General features: G+C 40.1%; 2 protein-coding genes across 2 annotated transcripts; one reads left to right on the top strand and one right to left on the bottom strand.

The window, feature by feature from the left end:
• The first annotated feature begins 5,659 nt into the window (after positions 1-5,659).
• On the top strand, positions 5,660-13,195 carry otol1b (otolin 1b). The gene is made up of 5 exons (XM_032546175.1): positions 5,660-6,881; positions 8,516-8,949; positions 9,336-9,425; positions 9,922-9,993; positions 10,076-13,195. Exons 2-5 carry the CDS (start codon positions 8,529-8,531, stop codon positions 10,972-10,974), a joined length of 1,482 nt encoding a protein of 493 aa, XP_032402066.1. The 5' UTR covers positions 5,660-6,881; positions 8,516-8,528; the 3' UTR covers positions 10,975-13,195.
• On the bottom strand, positions 13,192-16,138 carry LOC116708297 (low affinity immunoglobulin gamma Fc region receptor III-like). The gene is made up of 6 exons (XM_032546184.1): positions 16,049-16,138; positions 15,916-15,951; positions 15,492-15,782; positions 14,551-14,823; positions 14,163-14,438; positions 13,192-14,057 (listed from the first exon to the last, which is right to left on the bottom strand). The coding sequence occupies exons 1-6, from the start codon at positions 16,071-16,073 to the stop codon at positions 13,837-13,839; spliced, it is 1,122 nt and encodes a 373-aa protein (XP_032402075.1). The 5' UTR covers positions 16,074-16,138; the 3' UTR covers positions 13,192-13,836.
• Between the last annotated feature and the right edge of the window lie 2,935 nt (positions 16,139-19,073).

Below are 19,073 nucleotides of genomic sequence, written 5' to 3'. Positions count from 1 at the left end.
GCCAGTTTACTTCTGTTGGTGCAGTTTCAAAATGTCTAGAGTCTGTTGTGTACAATTGTTTCAACCTTTCTAATCAAGAAAAAGATAGTGAACGCAACACTTTATGCTCTGAAAAGCTGCTTCAGAAATCTGCTAATAATTTTCTGCTAATAATTCACTCCTGAAAAACACCAGCAACTTATAAAAAGTTTTGAAAAGCTATTTATATGATTAGTATAATAATTAAATTTGCTCTCCCTTATTATTTATGTCAACTTGTTTTTATACAAGTGATACTTCCTTTTATTAAAATCACTACTATTTCTTAAACCCTAGTGATCACAGTTTGTTTTTATGTTTAATAGAATTCAGTATCTGGTAAACCCGGGGTTTTGTTTTCCTGTTAATGACAATCTTGTCCAGAGTAGTTATGCTAATAGGTTCAGATAATTCATAAATCAAATTATTACATGCAGAATCAGGATCACATACATTAAAAGCAGTGGTCCAAGCTTTGGTCTCAACGTTTGCACCAAGCTGCAGCAGACTTCTTTCATTCAGCACCTTACAACTAATCTCACGATGGAGAGGTGCAGATTTATGTACTACGAAGAGAACTTTCAACACTGCTATCCAAGCGCATTCCCATCAGCATGGCATCAAACCTCTGACCAATCAGACAACACTTTGCACAGAGCTCTATAGTTTGAGCCACGACTGGTGTCGAGTTCAGCAGGCACATGGCTTTCTACCAACAAAATGAAACGTTTTTTGTCATGAAATTGGCTCAATAAGCACCAGTTTTGGCACCTCGTATGAAATATGTCAGACCTTTAAGGAGTTTTTTCCACTGGCAATTTGGGCACTAACCACTTAATATCTGGTTCGGTTCTACCTCAAGTAGTGGGCTTTTCCATTATCTGCTCTGTTCCTCACTGGGCGGGACGTGAGCAGCAGCAGCTGTGGCGAACTCTCTACTGATCTGCAGTGAACAGTTGATCACAGCTGCAAGGCACACTGATCAATGAGAACCTTGAAGTTCTGGTTCTGATGAGGCCGGAGCGGCGCAGAGCTGCCAGGGCCGTTCGAGGCTGCTTGGAGCTTTAGTATTTTATTATTATACTACTACTAATAATAATGGTAATAGTAATAACTTATGCACGATTTTAGCTTCTACACATAAAAAAGAACTGCATAATGTATGAAAATATTACAAAGTATATACATTACACTTTGTTCAGTCTGGGACACAGAACAAAGTCAGCATTAAAAAAATGTACAAAACAAACTATGATCAGTGCATAGAAAAAATGGACTCCATCCATCCATCCATCCATCCATCCATCCATCCATCCATCCATCCATCCATCCATCCATCCATCCATCCATCCATCCATCCATCCATCCATCCATCCATCCATCCATCCATCCATCCATCCATCCATCCGTTTGCTCCTTCATTGATTGATTTATTTATTTGTATGAATACAGATTTTTAACTAATGGCTGGACTATATATTCCAGCTGTGAAATCTGTAAAATGTTTACACGTGATAAAAATATCAGTTTAGGTCTGTGGTGAACTATAAAGCAGATCTTTAAGACACTTTTGGAAGTTCAGGCCAGCAACTGCTTTCACAGCTCAGTGGAAACAGTTTGGGACGACACCAACAGGCTTTAATGCTTGAGTCACTTTGCGTTGCTTCACATTTATGAAGAATTGTCGCTCATTAACCACATGACTCAGTCTAGTGCGGTCAACATGTTTTTTTTGAAATTTTTAATCTGCAATCTCTTGACAAGAGGTATGCACTATCACAGGAATAAAAATGGCCAGTGCCCAGTTCTTCCTCAGTGTTACATCTATTTAATGGGCTTGCTTTGAGCGAGCATTGTTTGCACGGCGGGGTGTGTTTGTCTGTGTCTGTTGTTATAGAGTTCTAGCATGGAGCTTGAGCAAACGCAGGCTTTTGACAGGAGATATTGGATATTCTACACACAAAGTATAAATGTCCACAAAATGACGGTATTGTATTAGCTCTCCAAACTACAATGAGGACATACCTGCTGTTTGTTTGATTTGTAGGGGTGTGTGTGCGCGTGTGCGTGTGTGTGTTTGTTTTAATTGTTTAAACTGAATATTATGGAGGCTTTTGGACTGGTTACAGTACACCAAATAAGCAAACACTGGACATTGATTACATTATGCACGCACACAGACTAGTGAAACTTCAGAATATTACCGCCATATATGTACAACAGAGGTTTGCGGTTTGACAATAGCCATTATTTCATGCGTCCAAATGATTTCTTTCTTCTTTTCTTCGCCGATGTTTGATGAAACGGGTATTGTGTTGCGACATTAAGAGACATTGTGCAATTATTGACATTTTTACAGATCAAAGATAGACGAGAAATCTACTGCACGACACACCTCCCGTTTCCGTGGAATCCGATCCATGAAACAAGTGGAATATGACCAAGGGAGAGGCTGATAAAAACCAAAGCCTGGGTGGGGACTGAGTCAATACTCTTTCAATTAAGATGAAAAATGTCTTTAGTTGACTCTGTTGACTAAAAATGAGGCCTGATAAAGATTGACCTGTTTGTAATCGGTAAACATTTGTAAAGCTAATATTAGTATGAATTGCCGTATATATTCACTTGATTGCAGTTACCTTGTGGGGCTCAAACCAGATACATTGCAAGCCATAAATTCATCTAAAATGGCAAAGAAAAAAGAAAGTCTGCCACCAAGTGGACATGCAAAGAAATAGTAGTTTTTGACTGTCCATATGGGACCTTTTTGCTCGGGTGTTAAATTTGCCACAAAAGTACACCAAAGCTGACTTATGATTAAAGTATTTCAAAGTGGTTTTGTTCAGCTACTGTTTATAGGAATAAGACCTTAAGTAAAAATTAAAAATAAATAAATTAAAAATTAAAACAGAAAATGTCCCAGCCTGAGCGAGCTGCTGTGAAGGAATGTTTGACTGATTCCCAAGAATTTTACTGTGAAACTCACCGAGGCAGGGAGGGACAGAGAAGTTGATACCAGACCTTTCTAGTCCTTCTGAGGTTCATGCAGTTTGTTAGGCAGATTAAAGCTTACTGCTGAGGCTTGTTCCTGGTGGAAAAGTGGAGCCAAAAAATAAAAAATAAAATAAATAAATATTGGACAGAACAGCTGAAAATGTCTTGGAAAAGATTGAATTTAACGTCTCTCACTGGGAGCTGCAGAGGTCTTTCACGAGGTTCTGTTCTCTGACCAAGTTTTTACATTTCCTTTTTCAAATGGACTCAGATCTGACGTATCAGGATGACGTCATTATCTATCTTTACTATCTCTACAGTATCAAGTTCAAGAAATTATGAATGCCCCCCCCAAAAAGTAGTTTTTACACCTATTTTGTTAATAAATATTTCTGCAATAATGACCATCTCAGACATACTATATTAACATCACTAAATAAAATGGACTCACCTAACAACCCATACATATTTATGTATGTAATACATTTGGTTATCAAAGTGGGAAAAATGTATCTTTGTATTTGCACATCTGAATCAAAGTGCTTTAGGAAGCACCAGAGATGCTTGTAAATGAAAACGTTGTTATAGAAACGCAAACTAAAACTGGTAATTGCCCAAAGTGATAAATTATCACATCATAAAATCTCAGCAGGGAACAAAAAAATATATATACAAAATTGCAATGTTTAGCAAGATATAAGTGACAATCATTTCATAGTTTTTATTTGCTTCTTTGTTTTATTAAACATGTCTAAATCCCTCTCTAACTTTCTCCTCACACGTTCACAGCAGCTTGAGGATCTCCTTTACATGCAGAGGGTTAATGTAAGTTAATACACCTCCATCCAGCTAAGTCTTCTTTGGTCCTCTCTCTGCTCGGCTGCACTGGTAACTTAACTCCTTCCTGTCTCCATCCCTTCATGGTGTGCGCGCACAGATTTAAGAAGCTTTGGTGAACTATTTTAAAAAAGCAGAAGTCAGTCAGTTTCGACGAAACAAAAAAAATAGTTCAACTTTTATTAAGACTTTGTTAGCTTCTCGATATTTTAAAGCTGCAGTGGGTAACTTTTATAAAAATGTCTTTTACATATTTGTTGAAACTGGCACCATGGTCCTCAAGTGAGAAAAATTATCTGCAAAACAAACAAAAACCTTTTTTTGTGGTCCTACCGCCATCTGCAGAAATAGACCGCTTTGGCCAAAAGCAACCAATCAGAGCCAGAAGAAGTTCTTCTGGCTCTGGTTGCTTACTCGCTTTACTGAGGTTAATTTTCTCGTAACTCAACTGTTCAAACTAACTTAATAAACTTAACCTTCCCAGACATGTCACAACACAAACTCTTTATTTTATATGTCCTCTTTGTAGCACTTTTTTTTAACCTTTGTTCACAATAAACTCTTCTGATGTTCAGTCTTGAAAATCACTAATAAATAAAATGCATTATTATTATTATAAAATATATTTTGTCTGATATTTAAATTTATCTGATAATCAGTTAAATTTGGTTTATTTATACAAAGCCAATTTACAACAAATATCGTCTTGAGGTACTCTGCAGAGAAAGTGATTTCAATTCAATCATATACCGATTGTTATTTGTAGTTTCCATCCTACCCAGCATATTTCATAGACTCATTGACTTGCAGCATTCACTCCTCCTGGACGATGTAGCAACAGTGGACAGTCGCTTGTGTTGTTGACTTTACAGCAATTCTGCATACCGAGCATGCATGTAGTGACAGTGGAGAGGGAAAAACTTCCATGTAATACGAGGAAACCTCCAGGAGAACAAGAAGAAGGATGTGAGAAAAGGTCGTCAGTTTTTCCTCCAGTAACCTAAGCCTATAGCAGTATAACTACAGAGATGGCTCAGGATAATCTAACCCAGCCTATAATCAGAAACATTTAAGTGCCAAAAAAGCAAAAATAACATTTTCAAGGGACTGTACTGACAGCATCTAAACAAGCAGCTTTTTGATTATAACTTCTTTGCAAGGTTACAGAAACTTTCATGCAGTTTCGAGGTCAGTGGCATTGAATAAGTGGTTATTGTGTCCCACATAGGATATTCTCAATCCGGTAGTAGGAAACAGCTGAATGTGCATAAAATGTGAATCTAGGGGCTTCTTGGTCACTTCCAGGCTTTAACCCTTTCATGCATAGTGGTCACTACAGTGGACAGCTATCTAAAAGCCATTTTCTTGTGCTTCCTGTGGATTTTTATGTTATAAATGCACACAGACCACTGAAGTGGACACTAATGCATCATAAAATATACCATCAACTACTGGCCATCAGCTGCAAATGCAAGAAATTATTTTTGTTAAATACAATATGGCCGACAGGCAAAAAAGCATGAGAACCGGCCCGGTCCCTCCTTCTACTGTAGACGACTCTTGCAAGTAAAAAAAATATTGTGACATCAGATAACCCCTAAGGAACAATACTACTGATGTATTTTTCAAATAACAACTTTGTATTTGGACAAAACTACAATTGATCACATAAAAAAAAAAAAAAAAAAAAAAATATTTTTACAAAAAAATGTTCCTACCTTTTTTATGCCTTAAGAAAAGAATTTTAAAAAATTGAAAAAAAATTCTGACACAAAGGATCATAATTCATGCATCAGAGGGTTAAGCCAGAGTACTGTTGCCAGAGTATTGTCAGTGTACAGGTGAGCCTGGACCCTCTGAAGGCAAGGAGGAAACCAAAAGAACTCTAGTCTTTCTCACAAGCTTTCTGCATTTTCAAATTTTCTTTGGACAGTTCACATTAGCTGCAAAGTGTTTGAAAAATCATGCTTCAAACAAACACAATCCTCATCCTTCAGATACCGCTAACCCTCTCCATTTCCCCCAATTTCCTTTCCCGTCTCCCTGCTCACTTTTAGCCGGTCACAGATCTCCCCAAGGACACGGGGTCTCCGGCAACCGAGGCATGACCACTTTTCAAACATTCTTTGTCACTGGTAAGTCAAGAGTTTCAGCTCGACAGCCACCTGAAAATCACTTTTTGACAAAAACCTGAGGCGATCCGGTTACGCCGCAAGAATGAGTCATTGTCCGGGCCTCACAATCGCAGCTACCCAGATGTCGCTGCCAGCAACCTTGAGAGTTCTTGTGCAGGAAGAAAAGAAGTCCGCCACAGTGATTAGGCGAGCACTGCAACTGCACTGATTTAAAAGGATAAGTGGGTTCGTTCGACAAACAGCTCAGGTTTTAGCAGCACCTCAGTGATTACGAGAGCTCTTTAGGCTAAAGCTTTCCTCTGGATTCCTACCAACCACTGGTGAATTGAGATAATGAGCTCCCTGTGCTATGGTGCCAGTTTGCAATTATTGCACACTTTGTTGAGAATATTAGCTTGCAAGATTAGGATTAAGAATTTTGTGGCTATCTGATTGTCCAAACCTACATCTGAAGAAAGAAAAAAAAAAGCCATTGGGCTCTCTGTCTCAGTCTCCTCTTTGCTTGGCTTTGTCCCACCTTAAGAGCCCGGACTGAAGGAATGCCTCACGTATCGGGTGACCCATTGCCCCGACGGCCTCTGCTCCTTGCCCAGATCACGGGGAGGGAGTGCACCGGGCGGGCGCTGTATTCCGTGTCACAAAAGCACCTTTCTACACAACAGGGACACAGAGAATGGGCCACAGCACAGTGGTTCTTTTTGGGTCTCGGCCCACCATAGTGGGATTGCGGACCTCCCCCTTTTTTGCTTTACCCACAAAAAACACCCCTAACCCCCAATGATGAGATGTTCTTTCACCCAAGCCTGGCAGAGGTAACAGAAGGACCTGGAGCTCCTGGTGTGGCAGACGAAACATCGCTAGAGAGGATAAATGACTTTACTACTCATACACATTTGGGTGAGTACTTCTGTTGAGATTACGTGTAGAAATTTGACAGAATGCTAAAGACAGTAAATCTCTTTTTTTTTTTAAAGGCACAGGACATAAGATTGAGTTTACCTGCATGCATAAACACGTTAATCTGAAAATAGCAATGTAGTTAATAAAGACAATTGGCACGCTTTTGCTAATTATGCACAAGCCATGACCAGCTGTCCTGCAGTCGTCCTGAAGGGATTTCAAATTTGTCTTTTTTTGGACAGTGGCTGTGGTTTTACTCTTCTTTTGTTCAGCTCTTCCTCCCAAGCATAAAAGGTTGGGTTTCTAAACACATCTGAGCAATGCACCGGGTTTGATCCAATTTCAGAAATCAACTTGGAGCTAAAAAGTAGTAATTTACCTGTTAACATTTGTTATTTTGGATATTTCCTATTAACCCGTCTAACTAAAAGCAAACAAAGTATGATAATCCCTTGAACTTCAAAACCTTTCAGGTACTGTAAGGTTTAGCGAGGTAAAACTCATTTCAAGACTTTTTCATACGCAATGTGACACATTTTGTACAATCAACTGACTTGTACATATTTATTAATTATTAATTTATTTTATATGTATATATAAAGTTGTAATAACCAGGTGAATCCTTCACCTAATACTTTGCCAAAGCAACTTTTGAATCAGTAATGCAGACGTTATTTTCATCCTTTATTAGAGTCACAATTTGCATAGAGTTCGCAAAAGCTCAAAGGATCTGATTATACAAAGGTATCAGTCAGGAGGAGAGTAACAGCAAGTCCACAGTAAGACAAGGCACAGTAAGCAAAATTGAAGAAATTATGAGACAAAATAGATATAGCAAAAATGTAATTGTTACTGTACCGATAAAAATAAAAGACCCAACCTGGTCACGAAGGCTGCAAAGAGACCAGGAGAAACATTTTTTAAAGAAGCTGCAAGAATTCTCAACACATACTGGTCATCCTCTTACCAGTTGAAATACTTTCCTGTTTTCTTCATGTGTCTGAAATGAAGAAGTAAGGGAACGATAGAGGCCCGGAGAACCAGCCTAGAACCAGCTTTAAATGAAGCATGTTTGGCACATAAGAGGCACAGAACATGCCTGAAAAAAATACTATACTACTGTATACTGCTAAAGATGGTATTAGCAGCATTATGCTCTGCGGTTACTCAGACTTTGAATCCAGTAGCTATTTTCCTACAGACTTGATAAGACTTCTGAAGACTAAAACCACTGTCTTAACTGGTCTTTTCCATTTTTAAAATGTGCAATAAGCGATAGGGTCCTGAGTCACTTTATATTCATAATCCAAAAGAAAACGAGGTCATAGATTACTCATTAATATTCACGGACACTTACCGACTTAAAAACTGAATAAACTTGTGTTTATTTTCTTATGGTTGCCAATATCAGTTGCACTGGTGGTTTAGAAAGCGCTGATCTCTAATGTGAGCTTTTCCTCACCAAATAAATACATAGAAAGTAGATCTAAAAAAGTTTGAGATTAAAGTAATGCAATAAAAGCTAAATTTATTTCATCTCTGCCCATGCTGAGGGATGTTGTATAAGTGCTACAACAGATCTGAGGTCTGACTTGAGATCTTTGTGTTGTTGTTTTCTAATACATTGTCAGATCCCAGTCAACAATGAGGATTATATCCTGCCAGTGGACTCTTGTGGCTGTAGCTGTGGTTTCAATCACCGTGGTATTCTGCACTAAGACCAAACCTACAGCGAAACCAAAGTACCTGTATACAAAGAAGCCCGCTCCACATGTCACGCCGCACAACCCTGTCACTACCAGTGTCCCCAAGACTCTGAAGATAGTGGTGACGCCAAACCCCGTGCAGCCTCAGCCGCAGCCGCCGCCTCCGCCGCAGCCCACCGCAGTGAGGACCACCTACGTGAACCACAACCTTCCACAGCACTACAGTGAAAACACTGAGCCCACAGGTGTTGGTCCTGACAACTACACGCTGGACTACAACGAGTGCTACTTCAACTTCTGTGAATGCTGTCCCCCCGAGAGGGGCCCCAGGGGGTCGAAGGGAGAAAGAGGCTCAGCAGGTATCAAACTAAATGAGGTTGTAAATGGTATTATATTACATGAAAACACTTGTGTGTGTGTGTGTGTGTGTGGGGGTGTGGGGGCGTGTGTGTTTGTTTGTAATCCCTTGTGGGGAGCATTTTCCTGACACATACTATGTTGTGGGGACCCACCAGGCTTCGGTCCCCACAAGGGGAAACGCTGTTTTTGGGTCAGGGGTCAGATTTTGAACTAAGGGTTAGAGTTAGGTATGTAATGGTTAAGGTTAGGATAAGGGTAAAGTTTAGGGTGTAGAAATGAATGGAAGTCAATGGAAATTTCCCACAAAGATAGCCATGCAAACATGTGTGTGTGTGTGTGTGTGGGGGGGGTGTATAGCTTCATGTAATTATTTTTTCTTTTCTAGGACTAGCTGGTGATATAGGGCCTGCGGGACCACAGGGTATACCCGGACCACCTGGCATGAGCGGTCCAATGGGCTTTAAAGGAGATAAAGGTACGTACAATCAAATAAAGCAAACTTTATTGTGACAACATGCTTCATGATACAAATAATAAAATATGTTTTATTAACTAATATAAGGGCATTTTATTTGTAAGACTATTCTATGGCACAAAAGGTCGCTTCGCAGATTAAGCACGTTCAGACAAACAGCTATGGAACAAGAAAGGTGGTAAGAGTTGAGTTTAGAGAAGGTAGAAGGTGGGTGTCTTTTGCAGAGAGATGATAGCTCACACTGAATTTGCAGAAGATATGGCCAAAAGGAAGGAGGCACATGATGAGCAAAAGGGGGCCAAGGATAGAACCTTGAGGAACACCAGTGGCAATTGACATTATTTTAAGGTTTTGATCTGGATTTTCAGGTTTTGGGTAAAGAGAGTTCACAAAAACTTTGGTATTGGTGACACCAGAGGCTAAGTGTCTAATGCCATTTGTGTAGCATTCAAAAACAAATAACTTTGTACCTTACTTATTTCAATGAATCTTTCAGGGGAAAAAGGTGAGAGAGGACACCCTGGAACATCAGGCCCACCAGGGATTCCAGGAAAACCAGCACAAAAAGGTCCACAATTATTCAGATGGTTGCTTAAATCTCAAATACTTGTGCATCGGATTTATTCTGACACCACTTTGAAACTTTTCAGGTGAAGCTGGCCTCAAAGGAGAAAAAGGTGACGTAGGATTTCAAGGTGTCAAAGGTGAACAAGGAGAAAAAGGAGACCATGGCCAGAATGGAACTGCTGGGGAGAAAGGGGAACCAGGACTGGAAGGGCCTGTTGGACCTCCAGGAACAGCTATGGGTCAGGGTCCTAAAGGAGAAAAGGGAGATAAAGGAGACTGTGGCATATTTGGGGAGAGAGGTCCTAAAGGTGACCGAGGGGAAACCGGGGCTCCGGGCATTCAGGGTGCAATGGGAATTCCAGGATTACATGGCAAACATGGCACCCCTGGGCCCGTCGGCATTAGAGGGGATCCAGGACACCCCGGACCTCCAGGAGAGCCAGGAGTGTCAGGGCCTCAAGGGCCGCAAGGGATACGAGGGATGCCCGGGCCAAAAGGGGACAGAGGGTACCCTGGCATCAGAGGTGAGCGGGGCTTTCGTGGATTAAAAGGAGCAAAAGGTTCAGGAATGCTTCAGAAACGCTCTGCCTTCAGTGTCGGCATCTCTCCAAAGAAATCCTTTCCTCCCTCTGGCTTCCCGATCCGCTTTGACAAGATATTCTACAACGAAGAAAACCACTTCAATATGAGCTCCAACCGCTTCACATGCGTCCACCCCGGGGTTTACGTCTTCTCCTTCCACATCACCGTGCGGAACCAGCCTCTGCGAGCCACACTTGTGGTGAACGGGTTACGGAAAGTCAGGACACGGGACTCCCTATACGGCCAGGACATTGACCAGGCATCCACTCTGGTGGTGTTGAGACTGGCAGCTGGAGATCAGGTCTGGATGGAGACATTCAGAGACTGGAATGGGGTTTACGCCAGCAGCGAGGACGACAGCATCTTCTCCGGGTTCCTTCTGTACTCAGACAAAGCCTGAAGCCCCTTTTTGTTTGCGACACCGGCGACTTCTTTCTTCTGCTGAACTGTTACAACCTCACCACACGGGTGAAATCACCAAATACTGAGGGTGCTACTCTGTAACTGTGAATTATTTGTCTGTAAGTTTGTTATTATCATCAAACGTCTGGTTCAAATTCTCTCATTTAGAAACTTCTAAGTAAACCAACCACTCATGACCTCAAGAGACAAAACGGACAGCTGCAATGACAGAAAATCAAGTCATAATATGGGAAAGGAAGTGCAAAATGAATGTATGCAAATGAAAGTAAACCAACAGAAAAGAAAACAACTAGTAAATATATAAGATAAAACCAATGTTTATATAAATAAAGAGTTAATGTGAAAGAACTGCTTGTCAATAATGTATGTAGTACATGCAGCCATATAATCTCACAAAAGCATTCAAAAGTACAACTATTAAGTGCATTTTGGCAACATGGACAAAAACCCCACTTAGGAATAATAGTAAATGACAGATTTTAATAAAATTACTGGGTGAAAACAATTTTGGCAATGACAAAATAGGGTATGAATACTTTTGCAAGGCACTGTATTGTGAAAGATTTTTAAAAATATTTTGCAATTTTTAATTCCTCCGTCTAACAATTTCTCTCTTCCTGTAAAATGAACTGTTTTTTTTCCCCTCAGGTAAATGCTAACACACGATCAGCTTTGCATGTCAAACACAAACATCTCCTGTCATCTTCTTCCTTATGTGTCTTTTGCTGTTTCTTTATGTTTACTAGACATGTCCAGTGCCAGAAGAAATTATTATCACCCCTTCAAATTTTCCACATCTTGTTTCATTAAAGATTTATTCAAAAACCTCTTAGAGTATAGTTCTTAAAATTTTTTTTTTAAAAATCAACACAAAACAATCCATTATTGTCAAATGTAAAAGATCCTTTCAAGGTTTTTTGTAAATGTATAGAACAAATATAATAGATTAATAATTGTTAATTATACTACTACTACTACTAATAATAACAATAATAATAATAATAATTGCTAAGGTTGTTTGGTCTTTCCAGAGATATGTAATTGAATTTTATTCGGTCCCACTGTCTGATGTTGCTGCAGGAACAGATAGCTCCTGAAGATTTCTCGCCAGTGTGCTTCGGGTAATTGTGGTCTTCACAGGTGAATTGCTGACTTAGTTCAGGGGCATCTTAGACTCAGGTTTTCGGAAGATGTTTTTATATTTGGTAACTGTTATTTTAGGGTTAGGGTTTTTTTTTTTCTCCAGGTATGATGCTTGACGTTTAGACCAAATGTTCTGTTTTGGGTTCATCAGACCAGACGATTCATTTTCTTGATCTGTAAGTCGCCAAGGTGTGTTTCGACAAGATTCAAAGGCTGACATGTCTGTCCGGTCACTGCCACAAAGGATCGGTAACTTGAGAATTAGCAATGGTTGATTTTCTAGATGTTTCCGTCTCCACAAATGAAACCTGGACCTCTGCCTAAAAAACTACAAGGTTCATGATTAGCTTTTTGACCGATGCCCTTCTTCCCTCAGGATTCAGTTAGAATTTGCAGCCAGAACCAGGACGATTTTGGAACCAAGCTTCTTCCACGTCCAAATAATATTGGTCAAAACGCTTTTTGGGGCGTCCAAAATCTGTGTTTTGACACAATTCAGTCTCTGAGATCCACAGACAATTCGTTTGACTTAATTGCTTGATTTCCCCTCCGATACGCACTGTCAGCTATGAAATCACATATAGACAAGCGCGTATGATTTCAGATGACTTTACCAAGGATGGACTCAAATGAAGTTGAAGAAGCATCTCAAGGATGTACCCCATATGTTACATTATTTTCTTAACATCCAAGAATATTTGAACATGTTTCCACTGTTATTTTGTGCTAATTTATGTAGAAAACTACACTTTAATCAGTTACAGAATATGTCTGTAACATAAACTGTGGAAAACACAAAGGAGTGTAAATCTGACAACACTGTAACTATCTTGACTGTCACAGCAAAAGTGAGTATTTAGTAAGCAAATAATGTCTCTGTGATCTGCTATTATTTTTTTCAAACTTTTGTTATCTTATAAATCTTTTTCTAGTGCAGAAGATTCTAGTAATATCTATTGGCAAGTTTTGGCATGTTTTCCAATATTTAAAATGTTTTTGATGTGCTGTAGGATTGTTATAAAGGTTAATTGAAAATAAAGTCAACCGTTCATGCAGCTTATCAAAAGCTTTATTGGGTTAAAACACAATATTTGTTTTTTCTTACTGTATTAAAAGTTAGTTTCATGACACTCAGAGAAAACTGATGCAAAGAATTATTAACAAATACACATAACTATAATAGCAGACCAGGGTGGTGCTAATAATTGTTAGAAAGCCTCAGATTATTGCTCTGCTAGGTACGATGGTACGGTTTAAAAGGAGTTTCCAGGTACAGCTGGTAAAAAAAATCACAGTTTTTCATAGTAAATATATTTCTAATGGTGCTATTGACAAGAGATTCTCACCTGGTATTGATAACAACCCAAATAACCCATACATATAAATTAAGTTGTGTGTCGTAATATGAAAAGTATTCAAAGGGTGGTGGAAAAAAGTCACGGAAAGCCAAGAAAAAAGCTGAAATCTACCAGTGATTTGAAAACCACCCTGCCCCTTGTCAGGGTCAGTCCAAAATGACGGCCAATAGAAAGGTATGTCGTTATCAAGTCGTCACACAAGGACCAACTTATGATTGATTAAAAACAAAGAACTGAGGTTGTTACCAACACCTGGCAAAAATTTCACATCAGTCACACCTTTACAGGACTTTCTAAAATAGTCCCCATGACACACTCTGAGGTTCTGGGGTTTGCGTTTAGCCTGGCAGCTGGCCTGAAGTCGGCAGACTGGTTGAGACCGGGGATTGAGACGACGGCGAGGATGGGCTGGGACTCTCTGTGTGCTGATCGGAAGACGGTGTTGAAGCAAAGTATGTTGGGGATGCAGGCTGAGTCTCAGGAGCCGAGAAGGTGTGTGGGGGTGATCGGGATGTCATCTGATTTCTGTGATGAGGACGGAGAGGCATCAATGGTGGCCCTGTAGGGTCAAGGAGAAGGTCACCTTAGAAGTCCAGCATGACTTCAGAGTGCTTTTTTCACCACCACGTGTAATAATCAGTAGGGCAGATTTACTCTTAAGCACCTGTGACCTCTCCGAAGCTCTGGGGCTTGCTCCACCTCACGATATCCAGCTTTGGCACCTTGGCTCTGCAGCTGTACCATCCTGCAGCCTTTCTGACGTGCATGTGGTTCAGTGAGGTTGCTGGTCCCAACAGATTGTTGTCCTTGTAGTAATAATAAGTTACAGGAGGGGCTGGGGCGGGGGCGTTGTACTGGACGTGACAGATGAGGCGCATTTTATTCCGTTCAAGCTGGGCGTTGTCTTTCTCAATCTCCAACACCGGCTCGGTTAGAACCTCTGATACAGATCAAATGAAGAAACAAAAGTCACTTGCAAGTTAAATCTCTGGGGATTGATTTCTGGTACTGGTACTGGCCCGTATCTCGCTAAGCATAAATGTTTAACTCACCTAAGATATTCACCGGAATGGGAACTGACATCACGGAGTGTGTACGTCGACTCAAGTCCCAGGATACCCTGCATGAGTACCTTCCTTCATCCTCCAGGGTGACGTGGGGGAGGTGGAAATTCAAGCTGCTCCCGCTCTGCACCATCACTTCAATCCCGTCTCTGTACAAGATCGTCTCATGGACGGGAGCGTTCCCTTGGAGACGGCATTTCAAATCCAGGGCATCTCCAACGAGGACAGGGCGTTTTGCCATTTGCAGGATGGCATACCCTCCTGAAAAAGACAAAGAAAAAAGTTTTCTATTAGTCATTTAGTCTGTGCTGAGCTTTTATTTGAGGGTATTTGATAGAGGTAGCTTGATTTTGCATTTCAGTGTAGGGTTGGGAATTTATCGCATCGTTTATCATTTATCACAATAAATGTATTTTAAGTATTTGGATGTATTGTTGTCACAATAAATTTCAATGAATGATGCTTGTTAAAACCCATGAATGTTTGGATTATGAGGATTGTTGTTTTTACTGTTTTCTCCACTGTTTGTTCAATAAATAAATATCAGTTCTTTTGAAAATATGATTAAGTGCAGCTCCTGTGTGCCATTTAATGATACAAATCCCATTTTTTGATGTGACTGGTGTCCAAAAGACGCATAAAGAGGGACTTTACAAATGGGTAATGCTTTTCAAGAAATGTAACTGGGTTTTATACAACCCAGTAGTTATGTAAAAAAAAAAAAGTAATAAATAGTTCTTATCGTCACTTTCACCGTTGTCAAAATACCGTGATAAAATTTTAAGTCACCACCAACCCCTAGCTCAGGGCTAAAGAAGAAGTTGACCAGGTCAGGAAGAATTTGCTGTTTGACAGTTTCGGAAATACGGGAATGAGGAAGAAAGACCAAAAAAACACACTTTTGCTTCTTGTTGAACACAAGATCTTACCATCAACATGGATCTCGTTAGGTAGACTTCTTTGTGTTTTTATGGTTCCCACATCCGTCTCTCTCTGTCCTTGGCAGGAATATTTGCCGCTTTCTTTAACGTTGGCCTTCCACAGCTGGTATATCTCGCCAGACTGTGGAAGCTGCACAGATCCCCTGAACCACAGGTAATCCCAGGATGCCTGGTACTTGTCGGGGATGACGCATCTCAGCTTCAGACTTTCCCCGCTGAAGATCCGGGAATCTCCCGAAACTATCTCCACGATGGCCCTGTACGAGGTTGTAGTGGGAACTGTAGAGAGAAAATAAACCATGCGTCAGGGGGGGAAAAAAAACATGAAGAGTTGCTTTCCATAAAATCATAAACTATCATCTGAAAAACGGCAATATTTTCTCCCAATGATGTAGTTGTATGAAGCACTTACCCTCAGACACTATGAGCTGTGGTAACAATGAAAGAACTGAAACAGAGAGTGATAAAGGATTAGTGAGATAACAGATAGCATCATGTTATCAAATATGTCAAATCATATCAAAGTAAGCAAAATTAAAACCTACCGAGGAATGAAATTACTGCTTCCATTGTGCTCAGTCTGTGTGTTAGGATCAGATGAGACGCAATGCTTTATTCTAATAAAAGGAGAAGTGGAACTATCTTCACACAGGATGTCCTCCATCCTGAAAAGTGCTGTCTCATCAATTGTTTGTTTTATACTATTTAATATAAAAATGTTTCATTTTCATTAAACATATTTGGAAATATTTGACTTTAAAGTTTGCCGGATAAATTAATAAATTCTAGTCAATAGCAGTATGCAGAACTCCGAGCTCAGCTGTTGTTTCATCCCCTCAACAAATTACTTATATTTTACTTTCTTTTTGGTTGATGTTGTTTTGACCTGTTATAAACCGTATCACAGGATTTCCTCCATCTCTTCTGAGGTATAACTTAATCATGGAAACTTGGCGAAACAGCGGAAAGGGGAACTGAAAATACCCCCCAAAACTCCTCTCACAAGTCAAATCTTCAGATGAACTGGACCAATGCCCACTGACAAGCTAAACTAATGCCGTGGTGGCGTAGTGGTTAGCACGACCCATATTTGGAGGCCTTGAGTCCTCGACGCGGTTGTCGTGGGTTCGACTCCCGGACCCGGCGACATTTGCCGCATGTCTTCCCCCCATTCCTGTCAGCCTACTTTCATAAAAACGGATACTAGAGCCCACATAAAGACCCCCTGGAGGGGTAAAACAAAACAACTAGTTTATCAGAATAAAAGTTGAGTAAAGGAGCGTTTATTTTACACTCTTCAATAAACAGGTGGTGGTGAATTATGTAGCTGAAACACTTTTCTGTTTGCAGAATCCCTGTTTCACTATTGCACTTCTGGTCTGGGATTGTATGAGGATGTACTGTTTATGTACGTAAATAAAACCCAGTAGGCCTATAACTTGTTTATTTTACGCATCTGTTACTCTAACAGAGTCTCATCTCCTCCTAAACCAGGACACAGCTTTTTTTTTTTTACCCCTCCAGGCGGTCTTTTGTGGGCTCTAGTGTCCCTTATAGGAAAGTAGGCTGACAGGAAACGGGGGAAGACATGCGGCAAATATCGTCGGGTCCGGGAGTCGAACCCGCGACGGTCGCGTCGAGGACTCAAGGCCTAAAAACACGGGTTGCGCTTTCCCCTACGCCACCACGGCACGCCCTACAGCTCATTTTTATTGGCCATGTTAAATAAAAGTCTGATAACTTAAAGTGATGGTTACAAAATAAGCCCAAATGTCAAAGCAAATACTTGATATCAACATTACCCAATTTCATTCCATTCTACTATCCTTTTCATTGATGAAGATGTACTCACCTCAGCATACCGAAGGCTTGAAGTGGCTGACACAGCAGAGGAGTTCTCACTATTTTCTAAATACATGTATAAGACTACGAGGAGCACTGAACGTTCAGCCCAAGATGGACATGAAACTATTAACTCTGCTCTAGCAGTTTCTTTATTTGTCAATTTTGCTGACAAAACAATTGTGATTTATGCGAGTATAAGTTCAAAGAAATTTGCACACTTTGTGAAATATCACGTCCCGTCACTTCTGAAATGCATGAGTTTTGTATAGTACATGTGTACTGGACGGAAGGTGTAAAATCTGGCCCTATTGGCACCATAACAGCTCAAATCTGTGCCAGTTTTTGAGGCCTTTTGCATTTTTTTTGCTGACTTTTTACTCGAATGGCAAATTTTTACTATTTCATCAGTTTCTTAGTTGAATGTGCAGAAATTACCCTGGTACATTGTTAGATTCAGAAAATCCCAGACTTTATGTTTTACTGAGGAAGAGTGACTCATCTTATTGCGGTAATGTTAGTCATGAAAAACAGCAACTACACACATACAAGCACTGAGTTTCGATTTTATTAACCACCATCGTTCCACTCCCGTAGATGTAGGCAGATCAAAACTCTCCCAATAAATTATGTCTTAAATTAAAGGCAGTTTCGAGTTAATCTCTCCAACCTGGAACTATAACAAACCTATAATCAAACAAATGGGTTAAAACACTTGTTCAATAACTTCAGCTTTCAGTGCAAAATTAAAAAGGTTTTCGAGCCACAGCGGTGCAGTACAAGACCTGGCATTCAAACGGCAGGTGCATGCGGCTCTTCGGATGCAATACAATAAAACAAAAACAAAGCACAAGTGTAAAATGTGTGCCTATTGCATCTTTCTCATTGTAAGTCTGCCAAAACACCAGAGAAATGGAAACGACTTTCCTATCTGTCTGACATGGTATCGCCTGATAAAAGCTGAAATTTGACGCTGGGTAAGAAGCTTCGAAATCAAACTAAAACAATAAAAAATAACTACAATGAAGCAGCTAAAGCTTTAGGGGTGATCGCTATGTCCTGTCTTTGAAGGAAAACAAGATATTTCTTTTGTTTTGGTCTAAAAATATTTGCCGGAGCAAATGGTAATAAATAAATAAATTGGTTAATTTAAGACTTATTTTTTTAGTGGAGACGTCGGCCTCTTGAGAAGAGGCGTAACACGCATCCATGCTCGTTCGCCACTGTAAATATTACAAGTTTAAACCAATCAAAGAAATATCGATATATTCTGACACTTTATAGAAAAATAAAATCAGAACATCCAGCTGATGATGACAGGTCATAAAAACCAGACTAGACAGTATTTGGACACACTGGTGCCGATTTCTTCTTCTTCTTCTTCAAATTGTCGGGAACAACATGCAGCACACATGCACGCATATTCACATGCACAGTCATTGTGCACACACACACACCCCGCCACACACACACACACACTCTCTGGTTATTTCTCCGAAATACAAGCTAAATTCAGCACGAAACACAGGCATGACTTGAAGAGCAACATTAGTAGCAGAGGAGTTTGATCATTCAGATTTTGACATTTTTCTTTTTGGTTTCTAAACTAGAATAAGCTACCCTATTGTTTGGTTAATTTTTTTCCCGGACATCTTGCATCGTGGCTGAAGGTTTAGGATTCAAACACGCCATTTATCGCTACTGTACAAATGTAACAGCTATAAAAAG

This window comes from Xiphophorus hellerii, chromosome 18, assembly GCF_003331165.1.
Source record: "Xiphophorus hellerii strain 12219 chromosome 18, Xiphophorus_hellerii-4.1, whole genome shotgun sequence".
In the NCBI taxonomy this organism is placed as follows: domain Eukaryota; kingdom Metazoa; phylum Chordata; class Actinopteri; order Cyprinodontiformes; family Poeciliidae; genus Xiphophorus; species Xiphophorus hellerii.
Note: the sequence above shows the minus strand (reverse complement) of the source record. Positions and strands in the feature narration are given on the sequence as shown.

Bases quoted from the DNA above. Each gene is read 5' to 3' on its own strand.
- LOC116708297 (XM_032546184.1), bottom strand. From the start codon at position 16,073: ATGGAAGCAGTAATTTCATTCCTCG. The intron at 14,439-14,550 runs GTGAGTTAAACA...GATCTGTATCAG, and splicing joins CATTCCGGTGAATATCTTAG to AGGTTCTAACCGAGCCGGTG. The intron at 14,058-14,162 runs GTGCTTAAGAGT...TTGACCCTACAG, and splicing joins GAGCTTCGGAGAGGTCACAG to GGCCACCATTGATGCCTCTC.
- otol1b (XM_032546175.1), top strand. From the start codon at position 8,529: ATGAGGATTATATCCTGCCAGTGGACTCTTGTGGCTGTAGCTGTGGTT. The intron at 8,950-9,335 runs GTATCAAACTAA...TTTCTTTTCTAG, and splicing joins GGGAGAAAGAGGCTCAGCAG to GACTAGCTGGTGATATAGGG. The intron at 9,426-9,921 runs GTACGTACAATC...TGAATCTTTCAG, and splicing joins GGGCTTTAAAGGAGATAAAG to GGGAAAAAGGTGAGAGAGGA.